We start from the raw sequence: 24379 nt of genomic DNA on the forward strand, positions 1-24379 counted from the left end.
AAACAAACCTGTTCTCTGAGCTCGCACTTCCCGCGCTGATGCTTTGGCTTCTGCCTCTCACATGCGGAGGTAAAGAGTCAACGGTACCGCCACCAGCTGCCCGGGAGTGTCTGCTGCTGCAGCGCAGGCGCAGTGACGGGGGAGCGCCACCAGGGGGCGGAGGGGAGCTACTTATACAGCCATTAACCTCTTAACTCCCACCGGAACCGAGCACATTTTCTCCAGCTTTACCCCAATCCAAAAGCTTCTGGAAAAAAGGTGTGAAAATAGCAACAAAACTGAGACGAAAACAAGGATGAAATTGTGAAAAAAGTGGGAAAAAATGACGCAAAAATGACAAAAATGACAAAAATGTGACAAAAAATGGACAAACATGGACAAAAAATTGATAAAAAACTGAGAAAAATTTGACAAAAAATTGAGAAAAATGTGACAAAAAATGGACAAAAATTGGACGAAAAATTGAGAAAAAATGGATGAAAAAGTGACAAAAAAAATCACGAAAATTTGACAAAAATGAGATGAGTGCCCAACAAAAAAAGTGATGAAAAAAAATCTGATGTTGTGAGGAAAAAGATCAATTTAGTTTTGTAGATCTTAGCTTTCAAATGAGGCGTTACACTGGCCTACAGGATTTGGGTAAAGCTGAACTGGAGAAAATGCTCTCAGTTCAGGCGGGAGTTAAGAGGTTAAAGGCACTTAATCATACTTCTTTTTCATGGAACGGAATTTGTGTCGTCCTCCTCAACCTCTTACACCCCGCCTTAACCGAGTGCATTTTCTTCAGTTCGGCTTTACCCAAATCTAAACGTTTCTCGACAGTGTAATGCCTCATTTAAAAGCTAAAGCCTACAAATGTGATTAGCTTTTTTGTTGCTTTTGTCATAACTTTTTTTGTTGTGTTTTTGTCACTTTTCAATTTTGTTTTTGTCGTGTTTTCACCCTTGCTTTTGTCTTTATTTGGATGCTTTTTTTTCCGAGAAGCTTTTAGATTTGGGTAAAACAATGTTAGCACAATTATATTTAAGATTTAGCTCAAGATTGTTCCCAGGTTTCTCTAGTTTGACCATTTTTGTGATGTTTATAGTTTCACTTCCTTATTGGACACTGACAGGAAGTGACACAGAAGAAGGTAAACAATTTTAAACTGTTGCCGTGCCAACCATGTTATCTCGTCATAGGGGGGCGTTTCAACTCTTTTTTAGCCATTTTTTGGTGGGAGAATATACTTATTTATCACACACAAATAAAGTCAAGTGTAAAACGGGCCCATAGGGATATTTTCTCACAGCAGATTGTTCAGTAGAAGTGAAAAAACGGCAGTTGTAGCTAGCGCGAGCTAACCTTTAGCATTAGCCCGATGCTAATATGTAGCATCAAGTTAGCATTCTCCGTTTATTCATGTATTTATGGGCTGTTGAACCACTTTGCTCCTCCCCATGTCTTTGTATCTTTATTTAGTAGAACCTATGTTCATATTTTAGCATTTGTTACAGTAGTTTTTGAGTAATTAAAGAAAATATACATGTTTTCAAAATTGTTTTCCCCCTTTTTAAAAATGACCATATATGGGCGATTCCAGAGATGCCGTCTGTATCTATGGGAAACTAGTGAGTGTAAATGCTGTGGAAAAATAGGACCACGACTAACAATTTTTCTTCATTTAGTGGTTTCTTCTTTCATTGTTTGTAAAGGAAGTCAGGTGAGGGTGTTTAATGCAGGTTAATTTCTCCGGATACATAAAGGAGTGGAATATTACAATATGAAAAGATGCTGCTTCCTCCTCTGTGTGTGGCACTGATAAGCCTCAGTCCTGGAGGAGGAGGCTGCACAGATAAAGGCCGGGGCCGCACACCGGAGCAGATCACCTCACACACATGGATATGAGACATTTACAGAGAGGCAAAGGACACAGCCGGGGTCTCCTCACCTGAGAGGAGGGACGGGCTCGGTCTGTGAGGAAGACAAAGGACAGGAAGGAGAGGAAGGACACACAGACCAGCTGCCTCACACATGCCCGGGAGGAAAGGAAAGGAAACCCAACAAGGGGTGGATTTGAGGCGGTGTTGGTGATCATTTGTTTCTACGCTGGCAATAGTTTTAACCTCTTAACCCCCAACTGAACCGAGCACATTTACTCCAGTTTGGCTTTACCCAAATCTAAAAGCTTAAGGAAAAAAGCATATTGACAAAAATGAGATGAAAACAATTGGGTGAAAATGCAACAAAAAGGCAACCAAACGATGACAGTAAAGTGATGAAAAAAGCGAGGAAAATGTGATGAAAATGTGATGAAAAAGTGTCAGAAAAAAATGATAAAAAAGTGACAAAAATGTGACAAAAAATGACGATAAAATGACAAAAATGTGACAAAATGTGTGGAAAAAAATGACAAAAATGTGATGAAAAAATGACAAAAATGTGATGAAAAAATGACAAAAATTTGACAAAATTTATGGAAAAAAATGTGATGAAAAAATGACAAAAAAGTGATGAAAAAATGACAAAAATGTATAGAAAAAAATGTGATGAAAAAATGACAAAAAAGTGATGAAAAAATGACAAAAATGTGACAAAATGTATAGAAAAAAATGTGATGAAAAAAATCACAAATAAGTGATGAAAAAGTGAAAAAAAAGTGATGAAAAGTGACGAAAAAGTGACAAAAATGTGTCAAAAAAGTGACAAAAATGTGACAAAAATTTGAGAAAAAAATGACAAAAATGTGACGAAAAAATGATGAAAAAGTGAAAAAAAATAAGACAAAATGTGATGAAAAGTGACGAAAAAGTGACAAAAATGCAACTAACAGAAATGTCCAAAAAGTGACAACACGGCAACAATGCAAGGGAAATTATCTAGTGAACTGGAGAAAATGCACTTGGTTTAGGCAGGAGTTGAGGTTAATAACAGATCTCGTATTTGCAAATCGAGAAACATTATTTACCAACACCGACCAGTAAAGAAGCGTCGGCCATTATTCTCCTGCCTTCAGACTTTTGTCACATATGATTTCCTGAAGGCATTAATACGAGTCCTCCCCGGAGTCTCCTCTCACTCAGGCTCATCTTGCACAAGAGTCTCTAATCCTGAAAACATGGAGTAATCTGCCGCTGCACACATCCAGGGCATTGTGCTAATCCTGTTTAATGAGAAGTCTGCACAAGAGCTCGGGGAGAGTCTCACCCAGTGCAACAAAACAGCTTCAAGAGTTAAAAACAAGTTCAGTATGGAGTCGCTCAACCCGTCCTCTGTGAAACTTTCAGAGCTTCTTGTCAGTCTGAAAACCCACAGATATAAAATGATACTGTATTGTGTAAACATCCACGTTCTCAGGCCGTCCCTCTCAGCCCTTCAGCATGTTCTGTACAAAAGAAACCCACCACACAAAGCTCTGTAGGAAAACCATACTTTTAATGAGACGGCCCCCATTGTTTCCTCCAAACCCGAGGACCATCTTCCCTTTACAGTTCTGACGGGACTCTGTCGTGAAAGACAAAGAACACGAGTGCGCTTAATCCAGGATAAAGCTGTAATTTCATCCACAGAAGACGCCGGTGGATTTGGGGCCGCATTGTCCGACACAGGCAGATTGAAGAGTCATAGAAAAGGTTTGTATGCGGCGTTTGTTTTTTTTTTCAAAGAAGAGGCACATATGATACATTCACGTTTGACAAGACATCGGATTAAAACATATCGTGCACAAAAGAAAAGATGACAGTATATTCCCCCGGTGGATACACGGCAACTCCCAAACATGCAACAGAGACGACTGATGTGGGAGAAAACGTGCATATTCTTGTTTGAAGCAACAAGACATGCAGTGATACAGACACAATTAACAAAATATATATATACTTTCTAACATATTTTTCTTTAGCAAAACACAATGGAGTAAATGAGTAGCATCATGCATTTGATAAATCTTTCAATGCCCATATTTTTTCAAACCCCAACAAACACTCTACCAGCCTTTAAGAAAATAAAAGCCATTTATGTCAATTTAAATGGTTAAATAATATCTCATATAAATACTTATTAGAAATTCTATGATTGTATTAAAAATATATAATGATAAAGAAGCCCTGCGTCGCTATAGATACAGACGGCATCTCTGGAGTCGCCCATATATGGTCATGTTTGAAAACAGTTAACTTTCTCTAATTATTCCAAAACTACTTTACGCTGAATTAGAAATATAGTTTTCTACTAAATAAAGATACAAAGACATGAAGAGGAGCAAAGTGCTTCAACAGCTCATAAATACATAAACAACACAGAATGCTAACATGGTGCTTTATGTTAGCATCGTGCTAACGCTAGCTAGCGCTAGCTACGACTGCCATTTATTCACTTCTACAGAACAATCTGCTGTGAATAAACATCCACATGGGCCCGATTTATACTTTACTTTATTTGTATGTGATAAATATGTTTATATTTAGCTAGAAAATGGCTAAAACGAGGGAAAAATTCTGTTTCCCAAACTATTCTATTTCCCCCTCGGCGAGGCCACGCCCCCTCTATGACGCGATGCCGTCTGTATCTACGTTAGGCTAAACACTTGTATAAAGCATCAGTCGAGGTAAGTCGCTGTTATGTGTGTTTGCAGTAACGGAGCGGACAATAAAAAAAAAAAATATGGCCACAAAATGGAAGGAAATGGCTGTAAGAAATAAATACGCAGATGACAAGACAGTCGACTTTTACACACGAAATAAAAATAAACTCCCAGTGTTAAGATTTAAAATCATTAATAACAGCAGCAGCATAACAGTAGTAATAACAGTGGTAATAACAGTGTGAACAGTAAGCTCATTCAGTAAAGCCGTCTGCCTGTACACAGACTCAAGTGTGCGTTTAAAGCAATAGAACAGAGGAAGACCCGCCTGCAGCAGCTTTAAAATATATGAACTCTTGTCAAATGTATGTGTGCTATAAAACTGTCTAAATCTGTGTTCAGACTGATAAGTGCTCGTACTAGACAAGAGTGATTCTGAGAGCAGTAACAAAGAAAAAAGAAACTTAATAAGCGACATTGTGAAGGAGAAGAGTTCACTTTGTAAACGCTGTGACACAGGACGGACTTCAGCACCACTGCCAATGAAGAGTATTTATCATTTCAATACCACACGGGCAGATTATTAAGCTGGAAATAAGAACTATCAGTATTTCTGCTCATTTGAAATGTTAGATGAGTGTTTTTCTTTTCCTTACTCCTTATCAGTCCATCCTCAGCCCGTGCATCAATTTAAGTCAGAAGTAAAGAAAGAGTCCATGAAGTAAACACATTTAGTCCACACTCATAACAGTGAGAAACGATTTTAGTCGCCAGAAAACCCCAGCAGGGCGTAGGTTTAAAAAAAGCAGCATTAAACAGTGATTATGCGAGTGTAAAAAATATGTTCGAAGACGGTATAAAATTCAAAAACAGAGGGATCAGAAAGCTTTATCTTTGTCATAATTCCTACACACTTTGACAGAAGGATGTAGTTTTCAGGAGCCTTTCGGTGCTTCTGGTTGTAGCCCAAAGAGAGGGGTTTGTGAGTGCTTTCTGAACCCGCTGTGTAGAAAGTAACACATTTAATTGCCATAGAAACAAGCTGCATTGCCCTTGATTTAAAGGAAGTGTTGAGTAACGGATCTGTGATCCCACAAGCCGGTATAAAAATGAATATACAGGTAAACTGTGCGTAAAAAGAGGCACCAGACCCTCCCTTTCAGGCAGAGGTGGGCAGAGACCAGTTACCGTGTTTTCCGGACTATAAATCGCACTATTTTTTCATAGTTTGGCCAGGGGTGCGACTTATACTCAGGTGCGACTTATATATCAACATATATAATTCCACATGTTAGTTATTTTCATGCTAACGGCCGCTAGAGGGCGCTCTAGGCTTGTGTACCAGTATCTGCTACACAAATGCCCCCATAAAGACAATCATATTCTGCAGATAACAAGCTGCAACGAGTGAAATGGGTGGCAGGTGTGACTTATAAATGTTTTTTTTTCTTCTTCATCATGAATTTTTTGGCTGGTGCGACTTATAATTCGGAAAATAAGATACATTTAGTCAAGTACGTTTTAGTAGCCTTTCAAATAAGTAGTTTTAACACTTTGTACTTGTGCTAAATCTTTTCTTTCTTTTATCCATTTTATAATCCGTGAGTAATTACTTCAGAAACGTGACTTGAGGAAGTGTTTGGGCGACTCTACCCACCTCTGCTTTTGGATAAACACATCACACAAACATGAGATCCACCTGTGATTTTGGCTGAGTTCCCCCCCCCTCCGTCCCCTGATTGAGGCATTGTTCCCCCCGATGAGCTGATTTGCATGTGAAGACGGGCCGGGGTTGTTAGACGCCTCCTCCGCTGCGGTCCACGGTCACCGGCCCCCTCTGGTCCAGCGTCTCCTCCGCCGTCTTCAGGAGGATGGCCAGGCGGCTGTCAGACACCTGTCCCTTCTTCACCGCGCTCATCAGCTGCAAACACGGCAAACAGAGTCTGCATGACGGGTGTGTCCCATAATAGTGTCGCTAATGTCCCAGGACCATCAACGCCTAAACTACAAGGTGTACACAATATGTCTGTTAAATAATAAATATAAAGGAGCGGTTCTATGGGATACTATATTTGCATGAGTGAAGTTTTGGGCATTGAATAGTGTCCATTTTTACGCTGAACACGGTAAAACACTAATTTACTAATCAGTTAAAATGACTAAATAAGTATTAATAAGTCATTTGAACTTCCAAGGTAAAAAAAATAAGTATTTTTGCACCAAAAATAACAAATAAAAAACCTGAATCATCAAGTAAATTGAGAGTTCTTGCGGTGAATGTTATTGTTCTTTATTTAAGTGCAAAAATACAAACAAAAGTGCAGACTTTTGTACTTAAAGCAGTACTATGTAACTCATGCCCCTAGAGGCCATTAGCGCCACTGCAGGTGTCGTAGCATTTTAAGTTTTTTTACTCCACAATGGAGATATTTTTTTCACTCAAACTTGGCTGTAAATACTGTTTAAGTGGTGCTAGCTTGCAGCTAGCTTCACCTGTTAGCCTGTTAGCTTCTTCTTAGTGATTCTACTAGTGTGTATTGATGACTACGACCCGGAGGCAGGAAAGCTGCAATTGTGGTTTTCTGGCCAGAGACACCAGGGGGAGATGAAAGACCCCCCAATCATCCCATTAACACTTGTATCACCCCTAGAGGAACTACGGAAAGGACTTATTAAGGTAAACAAGTAACTTAGTGCTGCTTTAAAGGCACTATACCTGATTTTTCTCATAAAAATGAAAGAGGAAGCCATTAAGCTAAAATGTTACTTGTGGTTCCCAACTCATTCCTAACTTTTCTAACATTTGTTGCCTCCCAATTCTTCACAGGGACACGTTTATAAGCACACTTCACCACTTGCAGGGTCAGGGTCTTTTCAGGGTAACTGTATTTCTATCACAATATCCAAGTTAAAACCTGCTAAACATTGATGGTTTAAGATGGTTCTGGGACAGCAGTAACCCATTATCCCTCTCATGGTTAGGGAAACAACATGACGAAAACAAGGTCCCTTCAACATCCGTCCAAACACCCACCACCACCTCCGCCGTCTGGGGTTAAAGCTGCAAACTGCACAGAGAAACACCCCCCACATTTGCTGGGAATCAAACCTGGGTCCTTTTTGCTGTGAGGCAAGAACACTACAGCACACAGTGATGACTGTAATGCAAGTGCTTTCGCCTGGTGCAGCTTTAACCCAGTGTGAACCCTCTCTAGTGGTTTTAGTTTTTATACATCAGACTCCTGTGGACCAACAGTTCACTCCTTATCGTTTAGACTTTAGTAGCTTCCAATAAGTCTGGACTCCCCAAAAACACCGTTACACTACCTGCATGTTGTTTGGGGTCCTGGTTGCAGAAACAGCAAAACAGACAGCCACATTAGCCATCAGGACCAGACACTTCTTTGTAAACATTTGAAACATTGGTATTCTATGGGAGGATTCGGTTTAAAGCTGCCAGAAGTTTTGACGTGGCTTACAAATCTAAAATGTTTTGTTATGTTACAGTTTTATCACCAGTTTTATCCCTACAGTGAAGCACGGTGGAGGCAGCATCAGCGGCAGGAACTGGGAGACTAGTCAGGAGGATAGAGGGAAACATGAACGCAGCAAAGTGCAGAGACTTCCTGCTCCAGAGCACTCAGGACCTCGGACTGGGGCGACAGTTCACCTTCAAACAGGACGGCCTGATTCATAACAAAGGCGTGGCTTTGGACAAGTCTGTGAAAAGATCTTGAGTGGCCCAGACAGAGCCTAGACTTGGACCTGATTGAACATCTCTGGAAAGACTGGTTCATAGAAATGCATAGAAAACAATATGTGTGTGGTCCATCGTTGCTTTTTTTCACAAATTGTTCGAGGACTATGGTGGTATTACTATGAGAACATAAATACTCCAGCAGTGAGAGGTCTTCAGTCCTATAACCTTCCCCCTGAGACAAGCCCGTTACTCTTACCTGCAGGAACTCGTCAAACTCCACTTGTCCGTTCTTGTTCAGGTCGACCTCGTTCAGGATCTCGTGCAGGGAGTTCTCGTCTATGTGCACGTTGATGCTCTGCAGAGGAGAACAGGAGTCAGGAGTCAGGAGTGTGACTCATGCTCACACACTGGTAGATGTTGTGTTTGGAGGTGCCTGACCTGGAGCACCTGCTGCACGTCCACCGTGGTGATGAAGCCCTTGCTCTCTTTGTCGAACTTGTGGAAACGCTTCTTGTACCTGTGGACAGAATGCAGAGTCCAGAGGAAAGGCCGATGAGGGGGGGTTACAGGGCTTAATCGGGATATTCAAGAGGAAAAGTAAAATGGATTATGGAAAAAGAAAACCTACAAACATTAGTGCCAGGCTACAGAAACATAGCAAAGATATATGATCTAAAACTGTAAAGTAAAGCTGTGGAGACGGACAATAGGTGGACTATATTTTGGGAGGAAAAGGTATTAACTGTGAGGAGAACTACTCTGGAGAACTGAACTCATGCTGAGACCAAATAAAAGCTAATTAATTATAAATGTATGAACTATTACTGGAACAATTCTCTTCCTCCTGAGAGGAGGTTTGAAGCAGCTGAATCTCTTATCTCTCCTACGCCGTCAACACTTTCCCTTCAAGGCCAAGCCACGGAGCTAAACCAGATAAGGACATATTTTGCATAACACTGACTCTCAGGATTGTAAACAACCGCACACACATACTAACCACGCCCCCCACCTGACCTGGTGTACTGTGTATTTCCCATGTCTTGATGTTTTATGTATTTGCCTGATTGTTTTTTTGCATATCTTCTTTTGTAAGGCACATTGAGTTGCCTTGTGTACGAAATGCGCGATATAAATAAACATGCCTTGCCTACAAATTGCAAGGCTACTGTGATATCTCATAAAAAAACTATAAACACAGCTGAGGTCTTAATAATCCGTACCTGTTTACTTCCTGATAGTCCAGGTTGATCTCCGACGTCCTGGACAGTTGTTCGTCGCGTGCCCTGTAGCCCATCTCCTGGTAAAGGAACTGTTTGGCCGCCTCCAGCTCGGTCTGCACACAGTAAAACAGCGCTGGGGCATGAGCGGGGTCCAGTGAGTGAGCAGAGGTGACTTGTTGTTGCTCACCCTGGTCCTCTCGTCGCTCCAGTTCAGCTCCTTGGCCATGATCTGAGCGATGCGCGGCAGGGCCTCGTCTGCCGCCTGCACGTTCAGGAAGCCCAGGCGTGTGCGGCGAGCGATCACGTCGGTGACCGTGCAGGCGTACTCTCTGATGGCGTAGCGAACCTGCGGCAGGGACACAAAGGGAGGTGAGAAGTGATTAGGTTAGGTGAGCTACTGTCTTTTTAAGGACCAGAATTTGGTTAAGGGACAAAATGAAACCCTTACCTCACTCTCTATGTATGGAAACTCCGACACCAGCCTCTTGCCCACGATCGGCCACCTCTGCCCCGTGACTTGTGCCATCTTAGCCACATCGAAGGCCCGTGAGCCGTACGTCGAGGCCAGGTGCTGCGCCACCTGCAGAAACCAAACACAAGGTGATGAGCTGTGACTGTAGAGTTTGGGAGTAAACAGAGCTAAAAACATTCTAAAAAAGTGGAGATAAGAAACATGTAACAACTAGCTAGCTGCTGGGTCACTGCTGGTAGTGTTTATTCTGAGGGAATACACATCTTTTCTCAGAATATTTATCCGTTTTGACGACACAAGCTCCATTAGTCCAGTATGTGTGGACATAGAAGAACACTATGGTCAGGTCAGGGGGAAGAGCTAAAGCAAGAGTGTAAATGAAGTAGGTGTGGCACCTCCACTTCCAGCCCGTAGTCCTGCACCAGGCGGATGTACAGAGTGGGGGTCCAGCCTCTGCCCCCCTCCAGCATTAGGCCCACAGTTCGACAGGGCTCTGCAGACAGCTGGTGCTCCTTCACCGCAGCGTCCAAGGTCTCCTCCGCCATGGACCGGTACGTCGTCCACTTACCACCTGCAGCAAACACACAAACTTTGAGAAACACATCAACATGAACAGGATTTTGATTCAATCCGTAAACAAGGTCATTGGACAGAAAGGCTGAAAAGTTTGGTCCACTCTGGAGCAGCTACACACGACCTCTGTTCACGTTACCTGCGATGGTGACCATGCCACTCGGGCTGACGCTGACCACGTGGTTCCTGCAGATGGACTGAGTGTCTTTGGAGTTGGGGTCAGTGACCAGGGGCCGGATCCCGCTCCAGGCCGCCAGCACGTCTCCTCTGCGCACTGAAACACGAACATGAGCTTCAGCTGAGGCATCGTCCACAGGTTTCATTTTCTTTATCTGATTATTGAGGGAGCTCACCTTCCACGTCGGGGCTGAGGTAGTTGCGGATCTCATTCAGGATGAAGTTGATGTCCTCCTCTCCGGGCATGGGGTGTGCCGTCACGCTGGTGGGGGTGTCCGTGGTCCCCGCGATGGTCATCTTCTCCCAGGGCAGGAAGAAGATCACCCGCCCGTCGCTGGTGGATGGATCCAGAAGACCCATGTTGTCCGGGCTGAGAGATGGAAAGGATCACAGTCAGAACAGGGGTAAGATTGAATATAAGATCAAATGCACATCACAAAGGCTGAGTGTAGCTTCATATCACGCTCAGGAGTTTTGGGGAGTAATCCAAAGGTACGTGCCAAGTGCTGGACTGTGAGGGAAACCCTGAGTACCTGTAGTATCCTGGGATGACGATGTGCACGCCGGCGCTGGGCTGGCAGATGTTGGGCGTCTCCTGGTTGTCCATCTTCCTCAGCGAGTCCGTGAACGGCCCCGTGGCGTTGATCACACACTTGGCCCTCACGTCAAACTCCTCTCCTGTAATAGAATATGATCAAGCAATGATGTCATTTTCAAAGAATGTTAGACTTAATGCCTAATAGACACAAATGTACAGTTGTTTTGTTTTGTTTATGCCCCGTACAAACTCTGCTTTATATTTACATACATTATTTTGAATGATGTAGCAGTCCAATAGTAGCTTTTGTATTGGTAAAACTTCTTCACTGATTACAGAGGACATTAAAAAGATCAAACTGCACAGTGACACGAGTATTCAGACAGTATTCTCACCTGTGAGCAGGTCCCGGCACCGCGCCCCACACACCTGCTCCACGCCCTCGCTATCTTTGCGCTTGAGCAGCGACACCACCTCCGTGTAGTTGGCCATGGCCGCTCCGTACCGCGCCGCCATCAGCGCTATGGACAGGTTCATCCGTGCGTCGTTGTGCTGGCCTGACAAACGGAGGGAATCTTATCAACCATAACAGTAACGTGACATATGTATTTGAACCTTGCTAACTACTATATAAAAAATCATCCAAAAAATCTACAAAAACTGATTTCATTTTTGCCATGTGTGTGTTTGAGAAATTCTCCCAGTCTCTGATCATGAGGCAGCGTGAGGGACATCTGCAGCCTCCCCCACGTCCAGACACATCCTCCAACAAATCTGTGCCTTCATTGCTGCCCAAAAGGACAGTCCCTCCCTCACAGAAACAGTATTTTGGTTTTGTTATTGTGTTGTGTGAACTGACCGTCGTAGTAGACGATGGCTCCCACCAGCTTGTCCTTCTTCAGCATGGGGAACAGCTCCAGGGCCTTGGACTTGCTCAGGACATAGCTGCTCTTCAGGCACTGGATCCCGGCCACCAGGTCGTACATCTTGATGCCTGCCCAGTAGTAAGGCAGCTGCCACCATCTGCAGCACAATAATACACAATAACTTACTTTAGCATTGTATATGTAGCAGCCTGTGTGGAGCTTTGTTCTGATGCATTGATTTTCAAGCTGGGAGTCACATCCTAATGAACAGACTGGTGAATGCACGTACTTGTAAACGGGGAGCATTATGGGCAGTGGGGCCGACAGGTGTGGGGCGATCTCCAGGAGGTTGGCTCGTTCGTGCAGAGCCTCTTTGACCATCATATACTGCAGGACACACGCAACATTCAACATCACCGCTCAGCACATTTAAACATCTCCAAGAGAAACTAGAAAAAGAATCAAAATTATGAGTTTTAGAATGAAGGTAGTGCAGCCCAAAGCAACTTGAGCTGGATCTTGGCTTTGGGACAAACACTTTCTTATGTACAGTGAAGTTTCGAAGAGCAGAAGCACCTGTTCGTAGTCCAGCTTCATGATGGCCTTCTGCAGGTAGCGCACTCCTCCGTGGATCAGTTTGGTGCTGCGGCTGCTGGTGCCGGACGAGTAATCGCTCCTCTCCACCAGAGCAGTTTTTAGGTCTGTCATAAAAACACATCACTCGTTTAAGGAGGGCTTGTATAAAACACGGAGCCCTGTTTGTCTCTATGAATAATAAGTTACTAATGGCTAAGTGAGGGTTTAAATGGTGTGATTTATTCCCAAAATGCTAGATACATTGGGGCATGGGTTAAGAGGGAAGGTACAGACTCAAAGACTAAAGATAGATAAAGATAGTTCATGTGACAGGAATAAACTGTTAATACCAAACAGTGTGTGGACTGTAAAGTGACTGTAAAGTGAGGAGGGACGTACTGCGTGTGACAGCGTCTAAGGCACATCCTGCTCCTGTGGCCCCCCCTCCAACGATCAGGACGTCGAACTCCTCAGTGCTCCTCAGAGCAGAGAGCTGCGCCGCTCGGGACGGCAGCTCGTGGGCAAAGGGGATGTTCAGCTCTCCTTCTGCAGCAACATGGGCCAGACGGGCCTGACAGACGGACAGCACAGGGTTACAGTCAGAGAGTCCAGCCTCTAATCACCGTCTACTGACTTCTGAGTCCAACACCACTGTCTGCTACTTTGGAAACATGTGCTTTGTTACTTATATGACCATTGTAAAAATCTGAAATGATTTGAAAGATTAGCATAACCTGAACATTTGTATTTTCTTGTGGTTTTATGATGCTGCTGGAAAAGCGTTACTACAGAGTTACTGTGTTCGATGCATTCATGATTATTATTGATGATTAGAGAGAAGCAAAGGATCACTCACTAACATGCTGCTCTATCTGAAACACACCACCACAGTGTGATAAAAAAAACTTATTAGAAAAAGTTGACAAAAATCAATGTTCCTTTTTGTGAGGATTTGTGATTTCTAATGAAATATGGTTTGATTCCAGTTTGCGCCTCATGCTGAATGATTACTCCAAGGTCCTTTGAAGGCACATTTGACTTGCAAATAGACATTTGTAATTGACACCCTCTAATGCAAACAAGAAAATCAGCGACTATTTTTGCTGCGGTGCAGAAACAGAATTAAGTGCTGCCCTGCCCTCTGCAATCAAGTTAAATAGAAGGCACACCGAAGCCCATGCTAATGGCCATTCACTCAGGATAGCAAAAGCTCTATGCCCTTGCAAAGAAACAGCTCCTCATCAGCGTGTTATCACTGGATTAGACACATGCATGATTATCACTGTTATGTTGATCAGCGGCGGCGCTCGGTGCTTACCAATCCAGGCTGGGAACGGAGAAAGACACAAGAGCAGAGGTGTCGTGCCGGGACAGAAACAGAGTTCACATTAGCAAACACAGCAGTCCAGTCGCTGTCCCACAGGCTCCATGTAACATTCTTTAGAAGTCAAGCTTTTACTCTGGGCCGTCCGTGTGAAGGTTACAGATCTTCAACTCAACGTGGAAGTGCTGCAAAACTCCACCACGCTCCACACAGTCACAAAGTCTGCAGAGCTCGCAGCGGTCAACTCGGTCCAAGAAGCTACTTTACGTCTATTAACTTATTACACATCCACATGAATTGTACAAAAGGAATATATTCGAAGTTGATAGAATATATTCAGGGTCAACATGGCTGACACTGAAGTATGAACCAGGCGAGCAGCGCATGTCAGTCCAGAAGAGCTTATACTGTGTACAAATGCCAGAACAATCATGACAACATTCACAGTCTTCATGGAGAAGGGCCCTTTGGTAGGAGTGGGCGATATACCAAACATGCAAACCACAGTTATCTCAGAGTAGATCACAATATAGATTTCATGACTTGATATGTTTGATCTGTTGCTATAACGCCCATTCCTACCCAGGTTTTTCCTTAATGCTGCAAACTCCTGTGAGCATGCTAACGGTGCTAACGGTGCTAAAGGTGCTAACGGTGCCAGTGGTGGAACAGTCCTCACCTGTTTCTTCCTGTACTCCAGCAGCTGAGACAGGCCGAACACAGTGGCCACTGCGCCCCCGCCCAGGAGCGCCGTGCGTCTGAGGGCCCTCCTGAAGGCCATCCCCCTGTGGCCAGACACAGAATCATTCCATCATTCAAGACAGTTATCGAATATGGCGCTTTTCCCCCCTCGTATCACACAGCCCTGTAGTTGATTGATTGACTCGTGGTTCTGAGCTACAGAGGACAGAGGACACGCACAGAATGACAGGAATTTGAAAGGGACACCTGCTTCACTCATTCCACACACGTCCAGCTATTAAGACTAACAGGAAGTTCGTAGTAATACTAACTTCATGCACGCAGCCGACCATCTTCCCTCGCCCATTTCTAACATCACAATTCTTCACAGTGATGAGTTTACGAGCGTGTTTCACGACTTTCAAGGAGAACCCGTTCTAATAACGCTAACAATAACTAGCTTGGAAGTTGGAAGCACAACGCACAAAGGTCATCTGCTTTAACAAGGTTTTGAAGGATGAGACAACTTTCAGTTTCCAGTACAAGAAACAAACAGGTACAAGGCCTTTAATCATTAAAGGATAGATTTGTGCTAGTTTCATATGGATGAACACATTAAATTAAAGGGATATTTCAGGATTTTCGACATAGGGCCTCATTTCCTAGTTATCCAGAGTGTTGTTGATTTCTTTTTTTTTTAAGTATTGCAGTCCTTAAATTTGAAGAGTTCAGTGGAGCTAGGCTAGTGCATGTCTATGGTAACTAGTAGCCTACATTAAAAAAACAGTCTGACCCAAGCTCAGAGCAATGTTTGGAGGACGACCCCATGATTTTGAAGAGGTTTTCAATGCAGACTACTAGTTGCCATAGACATGCACTAGCCTAGCTCTAGCCTAGCACTAGCCTAGCACTAGCCTAGCACCACTAAACTCTTCAAATATAAGGACAGCATGAATCAACAACACTCTGGATAACTAGGAAATGAGGCCCGATGGCAAAAAACCTGAAATATCCCTTTAATTTAATGTGTCCATCCATATGAAACTAGAACAGTTTCTATTCTTTCTTACTGTTACAGCGGCAACGAGCGCTTGCATTATTCAATCATTGAAATAACATTAGCCACAGGAGAAGATCGGCAGGTTTGTGGATCCGACTCCCTGATATAGACCATCCACCTCAGCAGAAGGTCATTCGTGGTGACCTCCAGCATCTCGTGGCTACGTTTAAGTGATCGGACCAGTCACGTTTTGGTCCTTTGATTATTGTGATCAGAAATAGACCGTGTTCTGCTTTCTGATTGGACAGTCTGCTCAAAAATGCCATTACATCGAGGACAAGGGTTTTATAATTGTGAATAAATTAACAGTATCACTCAAATTAATAAGAGATCTGAACATGTTATCAAGGAGCATAGGTTAGATAAGGCTAAACAAGTTCGTACCACTCCTGTGCATTAGTTATAATTATAGAGTCACGCACTGATTATGTAGTCACGCTCTTGTGCCTTATTTAAGTGACACTCAACTCAAGAGAATGTGGTTTAAATGCGCCTCAGAGCACGTGATTGTGTGGCTGTGTGGCCTTGGCTCCACAGGCCTGGTCCCTCTGAGGGAATCCCAAAAATGGAGCCGCCAAGACTCAGTGTCCAGTGTCCAGGGGTCCAAGCGGGGTCCAGGCTGTGGGCTGTGACAGATTCTTCAGCATTTTAAATACCACGGACAGGGCACAGAGAGGACAAGCGGTTGGCTTACGCAGCATTGGAGTAAATCATTGGAAAATCAGTTTAGAATTTTACTAATAGAAATCCCAGAATATAATTTTAGTCAAGTAATAACACCGTACTCGATGTCTGAAACATTGTGGAGTCACTGAATGCCACATTATAGCCCATAACTCCATTACTCATACATCCCAAGTAATAGCAAAACATACATCAGACATAAATTTGAAGGAACTACCCACCTTGAGGTCTTCTAGTCTAGCTTACTCCTGAAAGCAAAGTGAGCTTCTGTATGTGACCATGAGAATCCGCCTCCCAGAGTTGGCACGGCCCTGTGGCAGTGTGACCGGAGAGTGGGCAGAGAGTGGACAAAGTGTGGCTGCTCCACTCTGGTCCATGCGGTGATCACGCCCCCCCCCCCCCCCCTTCAGCCCACTACGGTCACTTCTGTCACTGTGAGTCAGCACTTCTTCCCATTCCACATCCAGGACTTTCTCAAAACTTCAGCAGGACTTGCCTCAGAACTTGCCTTCTCTCTGGGTTAACAATATCCTCATAATAACACGTCTGGGAATGATGGATGGGCTACTTTAAAAGCCACATCACGTTTCTGTGTCCATTGGTCAGGCATTTACAACTTTATGGAGCCACATGCAATACTTGTTTAGCATCTCTTGTGGCTCCTTGACAATCGAGTTAAATATTTGAGGAAGTTGTGGTTTGATCTTGATTTAGAGGCTACCTTGTTTAGACATGTTTTAATCCTCACATACCTCTCACCCCGCCTTAACTTAAAGGAATAGTCCACCGTTTTCCATACTGAGATTATGTTCTTACCTGAGTTTAGACGAGTTGATGCGTACCTGTGTGGTCTTTGTGTGTACCCTCAGTTCCGCAAAAAGACCAAAGATGTTGTTAGCATTTGTCCTCTCCCAATGTATTCCTATGGCTCCAAACGGGGGTGAAGTTGGAAGGTTCCACGCTCTTCCACGGGCACAAAGACCAGACAGGTACACAACTCGTCTAAGCTCGGGTAAGAATATATCTCAGTCTGGGAACACTGAACTATTCCTTTAAGTTCGGCTTTCCCCAAAACTAAAAGCTTCTCAAATGGAGAGGTCTAAAAACTGATCCTAACTTTTTTGTTTTGTCACATTTTAGAAGTGTTTGTTTTTGCGTTTTTTTGTTACTTATTCATTGTTTTATTGTAGCTTTTGTCGTTTTTGTTTGTTTTTATCACGTGTTTTGTCACCTTTTTGTCCCTCTTTAGTCACTAGGTTTTTGTTGGATTATTGTTGCTTCTCTTGTACGTTTTTGTTGCTCTTTTATTGCTTCTTTGTCGCTTTGTTTGGGTCATATTTTCGTTGTGTTTTCATTACGTGTTTGTCACCTTTTAGTAACTGAAGTAACTCTTTAGTAACTTTATTTGTCCATCCTTTATCTTTCTTTTTTTTGTGGCTATTTTATTGTCACGTTCTTGTAGATTTTTGTGCCGTGTTTCGCCACATTTTTCTCGCTCTCAAGTCACTTTTTTGTTGCACTATAGTTGTTTCTCTGATACGTTTTTGTCGCTCTTTTATCGCTTCTTTGTCGCAATTTTTCCGTTGCTTTTTTGTAGCGTTTTCGTATCTTTTTTGCCGTGTTTCGCCACATTTTTCTCGCTGTCAAGTCACTTTTTTGTTGCACTATAGTCGTTTCTCTGATGCATTTTTGTCGCTCTTTTATCGCTTTTTTGTCGCAATTTTTCCGCCGCTTTTTTTTTTTTTTTTGCCGTGTTTCGACACATTTTTCTCGCTCTTAAGTCACTTTTTTGTTGTACTATAGTTGTTTCTCTGATACGTTTTTGTCGCTCTTTTATCGCTTCTTTGTCGCAATTTTTCCGTTGCTTTTTTGTCGCGTTTTCGTATTTTTTTTTGCCGTGTTTCGCCACATTTTTCTCGCTGTCAAGTCACTTTTTTGTTGCACTATAGTTGTTTTTTTTGGTCGCTCTTTTATCGCTTCTTTATCGCTTTTTAGTCGCAATTTTTCCGTCGCGTTTTCGTAATTTTTTTTTTGCCGTGTTTCGCCACATTATTGTCGCTCTTACGTCACTTTTTTGTTGTACGTTTTTTTTGTTCTTCTCTGGTAGAGAAGTGTTTGCTGTTGCGTTTTCATAGTCTTTTTTGTTTTTTCACCACGTGTTTTGTCACCTTTTTGTCCCTCTTTAGTAGCTAGGACTTTGTTGTATTGTTGCTTCTCTGGTACGTTTTTTGTTGCTCTTTTATTGCTTCTTTGTTGCTTTGTTTGGGTCATATTTTTGTTGTGTTTTCATTACGTGTTTGTCACCTTTTAGTAACTTAAGTAACTCTTTAGTAACTTTATTTGTCGATCTTTTATCTTTCTGTTTTTTATGGCTATTTTTTTGTTGCGTTCTTGTAAGTTTTTTTTGCCGTGTTTCGCCACATTTTTCTCGCTCTCAAGTCACTTTTTTGTTGTACTATAGTTGTTTCTCTGGTACGTTTTTGTCGCTCTTTAATCGCTTCTTTGTCGCAATTTTTCCGTAGCTTTTTTGTAGCGTTTTCGTATCTTTTTTGCCGTGTTTCGCCACATTTTTCTCGCTGTCAAGTCACATTTTTGTTGTACTATAGTTGTTTCTCTGATACATTTTTGTCGCTCTTTTATCGCTTTTTTCCGTCACTTTTTTGTAGCGTTTTAATTTTTTTTGGCCGTGTTTCACCACATTTTTGTCGCTCTCAAGTCACTTTTTTGTTGTACTATAGTTGCTTCTCTGATACGTTTTTGTCGCTCTTTTATCGCTTCTTTGTCGCAATTTTTCCGTCGCTTTTTTGTCGCGTTTTCGTCACATTTTTGTCACACTTAAGTCACTTTTTTTAGTTTTTTTTGTTGTTGTTCTTCTCTGGTACGTTGTTGTTGCTCTTTAATTGCTTATTTTTTCGCTTTTTTGGTCACATTTCATCCTCGTTTTCACTGCTATATTGACGCTTTCTTTCTTAGAAGCTGTTAGTTTTGGTTAACGGCTCAACTGGAGAAGATGCTCTCGGTTAAGGCGGGGCTTAAGCGGTTAAAACGGGTTGAGGCTCTTTCAAGTTAGGAATATTGATATTTGTTATGAAGAACTCCACGGTATAAACAAATCACGGGGATTTATCGTCCCTTTTATCCCCTGTGCAAGTTCGCTGTTAAAAATATGTGGTCGAGAAATGTCTTGCGTCCTAATGCGCCCTCTCTTCAACCGACAGCTGAGGAGCGCCGCATTCTTACGCACGTCAACGGCTTTAGCGCTAAGACCACCGCCGCTATTCTCGTTACAACACGTCACAGCGAACACCCTCAAACCGAATAACACGTATACTCACGGGAATTCACTTTATGCGTCTGTGAGAGGGAAGGGCATCCGTGTTTTCCTCCGTTTGACAGCAGCCGCGACCCATGGCCACAACAAACCCGGAAAACTGGGCTGCTGTGATGGACGCGCGGCGCGGCCAATGGGGTGAGGGTTGCGCGCCGGAGGAGCCAATCAGATGTGAGGAGAGGCGGGGGCATGGGTGGTGACGTCAGAGGAAGGGGGATTGTACGCGGAGGGGATAAAGTCTTGGCGGTTCGTCCGGTTGGGAAAATGGGGATGTAAATGTATAAAGTTGGTTTTATTCTTATCAAAATGGGCGAAAACACATAACCTGATCACGATGTATTATTTTTGTATTTATTTATTTATGTATTGCAAGCACAATTTTGTATAATGTTACTGATCCAGCCCCACCTACGACCGAAATGCCTGGGATTTAGAGGGTCCCGGATTGTATACAGCCCCTCCCCCGCACCTCACTCACTTTTGTAACTTACTTCCTTGTTATAAATAGCTTACTACGACTTGTAGCTTAAAACACACATATAGAATCAGTGTCACCCTAAACCACGAGTCCGAGGAACTGATGCTATCTTTGTCAGACTCTCCTTTCTTAACATTTTACAAAAGGTTATAGTGACCTTCTTTTTGTCTAATGAGTAAAGTCTCTCAATCTAAATGAGTAGGTCTACATCCAATAAGACATCCTTCACACTCTGCAGTAGCAGTTAATTAGTTATAATAAAGGCTACTGTTTCCTGATAACAACAAAAATATGTCCTGTTGTAGCTGTATCAGTCTGCTCCATAAATGAACTGGGAACTGAATCTGAAAGGAACTTCCACTTCCACTCATTATTATATTTAGCCTATTGTTTGACTCATCCAGCATGAGTGTGTAAGTGTCAATATAGAACTAGAGGCACTAGTGGAGCTTGAGCTGGAGAACTGAAACTCCCGAGTTTTGAAAACCCCTGCTTTGACTGACGGGACTGGAGAGAGAGAGAGAGAGAGAGAGAGAGAGAGAGAGAGAGAGAGAGAGAGAGAGAGAGAGAGAGAGAGAGAGGGGGGGGGGGGGGGGGGGGGGGGGGGGCGATGTTGAGGGGGAGAGAGCGATAAAGAGAGAGAGAGAGGAGAGATGAGATGGAGAGAGAAAGAGGGGGAGAGACACCAAGCTCCACCTTTCCTTCGTGCAAAGAAAGGCCTGTGGCATCTCTGAGGCACTGTGGTCACTGGTCAACAAAAGCACGTGGCGCTCTGGGCTCTCGCTCTGGGATTCTACACGGACTTCCACCTGTGGCGGATACAGCCCTGAGGTACAAGCAACATCTACTGGGATTTGATTTATCAAAGGACTGATTAACGCCTTTAGCCTGATTTACTGATGGCTTATTTGCTATAGATTATAGGCCGTTTGCCATTTTGTAAACAAAAGCGTATTTGATCCTCCACTAAGTTGAGAATAATGACAGACTTTTGTTCCAGGTGACTGCAGCCAGGTCAGACTTGAGTGAAGACTGACGTGACTGGTACATTTCCAATGCCGTGCGTTCACACTCATCGCTCTTCTCCAAATGGCGCGCTCCTGGACTCCCGATGTCCAGACTTTCTAACCCCGGAGTTTGTCAAGTTCAGTATGGAGCTGACCAACAGCGAGCTCCTGTCCGCGGCTCCGGCTCTCAGCGGCTCCCTGGAGCCTGGTTTCTCCCCTCACTGTGTGCTTCACATGCAGCTCCAGGGTGAAGAGCCGAGAGTCAAGGCTGAAGACACGGACAGGTCCACGACACAGACCCCAGAGGAGCTGCAGCTCTGCGGGTCTCGGTCAGCGCGCAGCGGCCTGTGGGAGGACACGGGCCGCCTGCAGCTCCAGGCGGACTACGTGAAGACAAGGCTCTCACTCTGGGCCGTCACAGAACCAGAGACGTGCCTTCTTCAGCCACACTCAAAGTTGCGCGTGGCTGTGGACTTTCCTCGTGCGCTCCGCGCGGACGCTCTGTGCGCGGTGTGCGGCGACAGCGCCGCGTGCCAGCACTACGGCGTGCGCACGTGCGAGGGCTGCAAGGGCTTTTTCAAGGTTTGTCAGACACACGCAAAGAAACGTATCATGTATTGTTTTACAGACGGATTAGGCAACATATTTGTCCTTATTTGTCCTTCAGGCGCACAGCGACTAATGAACCAGGATCTTGGTCAGACGCAGCTGTGGATTAGCCTTTACTATTGTATTGATTTGGATGAAGTCATTAATGAAATAATAACGTTACCGAATTCAATAGTCAATAGTTATTGAATAATCAATAGGCAACTTAATCAAGTCTATTAAAACGGTCCCCATTCTTTTAACCTGCACTGGTGTTAAACCCTGCATCTGCATCACTGGGCCATGAACATGTTCACTGATTATCCTCGACCCTAAAGTGAGCACATCCTGTGTTGTGTGTGTAGCGGACAGTGCAGAAGAATGCCAGGTATGTGTGTGTGGCCACCAGAAACTGTCCCGTGGACAAGCGCCGGCGCAACCGCTGCCAGTACTGCCGCTTCCAGAAGTGCCTGGCTGTGGGCATGCTCAGAGAAGGTGAGGGAGCAGACACTATCACAGCACGATCAGCTTCACTTCATTAAATGTTATTCTTAAAAGTTACTCTCGATCTAGATCTAAATGTAAATGGTTGTTCAGGAATAAAATATCGACTGCAGTAAAAAAGTGCATATTCCAAAGTGTGCTGTGTGCAGTGGTCAGGCGGGACGGTCTGAAGGGGCGCAGGGGTCGCCTCCCCACTAAAGCCCGCTCGCCTCAGGACTCCAGCTGCCTGCTCCGCTCCCTGATCAGAGCCCACGAGGAGTCCAGCCCTCTGCCATCCGGCTCATCCACGGCCAAGGTGCGAGTGCTGCCTTCAAAGAGCCCCACAGAGTCTTGTATTCGGTCTTGTCTTGTCACTGTTTCCTCAGCTGGAGCAGGGCGTCCCAGCAGGAGACGACACGCGGCAAACGGAGCTCTTCTACAGCCTCCTCACCAGCTCCATGACGGTCCTCCAAACCTGGGCCCAGAAGATCCCAGGATACCCCTCGCTTCCCCAGCACGACCAGGACCTGCTGTTTTACTCTGCGTTCCTGGAGCTCTTCGTGCTGCGCGTGGCTCACCGGTACGTGACGCCGCGGCTGCTTTCCACTTCTCCTTTCTTACTTAAATCTTCTTGACAGGTCGAGCCCGGCGGACGGGACGCTGCAGTTCTGCGACGGCTCGGTGCTGTCCCGGCTCCAGTGCGCCCGCGGCTTTGGCCCCTGGGTCGACGGCATCCTGGAGCTCTCCCTGCGGCTCCGGAGGATGGAGCTTAGCGTGGGGTCCTTCGCCTGCATGTGCGCCCTGGCCCTGCTCACCGGTCTGCCTCCCTATACATCACATTTGTACTTTCAGGCTCACTTTTTCAGGATTAGTCACGATTTACCTGCTCCTCGCCATCTCCGAGCTGCATTATGTTCTCCCTCCCGTCTCTGCAGAAAGACCGGGGCTGAAGGAGCCAGAGAAGGTGAAGGTTCTGCAGAGGAAGGTGCTGCAGTGCCTGAAGGACAGCGGCGGGGACCAGCGCCTCCTGCTGGACAAGCTGCCCGAGCTCCCGTCCCTGTGCACACAAGGCCTGCAGAGGATCTTCTACCTCAAGCTGGAGGACCTGGTGCCGCCGCCGGCCTCCATAGACAAACTCTTCCTGGACACGCTCCCGTTTTAGGAAAAAGGAAGACGGGCCAGACACGTCACCCACTCTGTGAATAGAAGTACTGTTTTTTTTACCCTTATATATGTACATAAAACTACTGTTATTTGTTGAAACATGCCTGTTCTGTTGTTGAGCCTTGTCTTGTCGTCGCTCAGTTAAATTGCATAAAAACAGCAAGAAAACAATCTGGGAGAGGGTCATGTTTTCTTTTTTGCTGCTCTCATCTGTAATTGCTTGTCTAATAAAATTTACATGGAGAAAATGCGTCTTTGATTGGCTATTTTCAACATGGAAGAAAAAAAGATGGAAAGTAAAGGCGCTAAGCTAACCACCCATAAAGCCACAGGGTCACTGAAAGGTCAAATACGCACTAATATCAACTCTTCTTTTATCTAAAAAGTTGCACACCGCACCTTTAAAGCAGAACTAAGTAACTCGTGCCCCTAGAGGCCATAAGCGCCACTGCAGGTGTCGTAGCATGTTACGTTTTTTACTCATTAATTGTCCGTGAGAGTAAATACTACGCTGACAGAAAAGACAAAGGGACAGAGGGATATTGTACATCCAATTACACAAAGGAGATCATTCTTTTCACTCAAACCTGGCTGTAAATACTGTTTAAGTGGTGCTAGCCCGCAGTTAGCTGTGCCCGTTAGCCTGTTAGCTTCTTCTTCGGGATGCCATTAGTGTGTATTGGGGCCTCGGATCCGGTGCAGGGAGATGAAAGACCCTCAATTATCCAGTTAACACTTGTATTACCCCCAGAGGGACAACGGAAAGGATTTATTAAGGTAAACAAGTTACTAAATTCTGCTTTAAGTGATGCAAAAATAGACGTATTGTGAGTTCAATTCTTCGAGATGATTTCATTGGGAGCTTCTTGGAATATTTAAGAATTTTCACATTATTC

The 24379-nt window shown here is 44.2% G+C and overlaps 2 protein-coding genes across 3 annotated transcripts; one reads left to right on the forward strand and one right to left on the reverse strand.

The window, feature by feature from the left end:
• Window positions 1-6262: 6262 nt before the first annotated feature.
• Window positions 6263-19883, reverse strand: gpd2 (glycerol-3-phosphate dehydrogenase 2 (mitochondrial)). 2 transcript variants are annotated; one of them, XM_079581833.1, is made up of 17 exons: window positions 19768-19883; window positions 14687-14792; window positions 13083-13254; window positions 12684-12808; window positions 12397-12494; window positions 12101-12264; window positions 11637-11798; window positions 11237-11381; window positions 10880-11073; window positions 10666-10800; window positions 10349-10524; window positions 9930-10061; window positions 9669-9827; window positions 9482-9594; window positions 8700-8778; window positions 8518-8616; window positions 6263-6482 (listed from the first exon to the last, which is right to left on the reverse strand). In XM_079581833.1, the coding sequence occupies exons 2-17, from the start codon at window positions 14786-14788 to the stop codon at window positions 6357-6359; spliced, it is 2181 nt and encodes a 726-aa protein (XP_079437959.1). In that variant the 5' UTR covers window positions 14789-14792; window positions 19768-19883; the 3' UTR covers window positions 6263-6356. The 2 variants fall into 2 exon arrangements, with proteins under 2 accessions (XP_079437959.1, XP_079437958.1); XM_079581832.1 differs by having other exon boundaries at window positions 14678-14792.
• A 1439-nt stretch (window positions 19884-21322) lies between these two features.
• LOC306982112 (nuclear receptor subfamily 4 group A member 2-like) lies at window positions 21323-23545 on the forward strand. Its single transcript, XM_079581913.1, has 6 exons — window positions 21323-21830; window positions 22202-22331; window positions 22490-22635; window positions 22706-22899; window positions 22958-23136; window positions 23255-23545. The coding sequence occupies exons 1-6, from the start codon at window positions 21393-21395 to the stop codon at window positions 23479-23481; spliced, it is 1314 nt and encodes a 437-aa protein (XP_079438039.1). The 5' UTR covers window positions 21323-21392; the 3' UTR covers window positions 23482-23545.
• Window positions 23546-24379: the final 834 nt, after the last annotated feature.

The sequence above is a fragment of the Gobius niger genome (genome assembly GCF_951799975.1).
Source record: "Gobius niger genome assembly, chromosome: 23".
Taxonomy (NCBI): Eukaryota; Metazoa; Chordata; class Actinopteri; order Gobiiformes; family Gobiidae; genus Gobius; species Gobius niger.

Bases quoted from the DNA above. Each gene is read 5' to 3' on its own strand.
- gpd2 (XM_079581832.1), bottom strand. From the start codon at position 14,788: ATGGCCTTCAGGAGGGCCCTCAGACGCACGGCGCTCCTGGGCGGGGGC. The intron at 11,382-11,636 runs GTGAGAATACTG...ATTCTATTACAG, and splicing joins GTGCCGGGACCTGCTCACAG to GAGAGGAGTTTGACGTGAGG. The intron at 8,779-9,481 runs GTACGGATTATT...TTCTGTCCACAG, and splicing joins GACTATCAGGAAGTAAACAG to GTACAAGAAGCGTTTCCACA.
- LOC306982112 (XM_079581913.1), top strand. From the start codon at position 21,393: ATGGAGCTGACCAACAGCGAGCTCCTGTCCGCGGCTCCGGCTCTCAGC. The intron at 21,831-22,201 runs GTTTGTCAGACA...TTGTGTGTGTAG, and splicing joins GCTGCAAGGGCTTTTTCAAG to CGGACAGTGCAGAAGAATGC. The intron at 22,900-22,957 runs GTACGTGACGCC...TCTTCTTGACAG, and splicing joins GTGCTGCGCGTGGCTCACCG to GTCGAGCCCGGCGGACGGGA.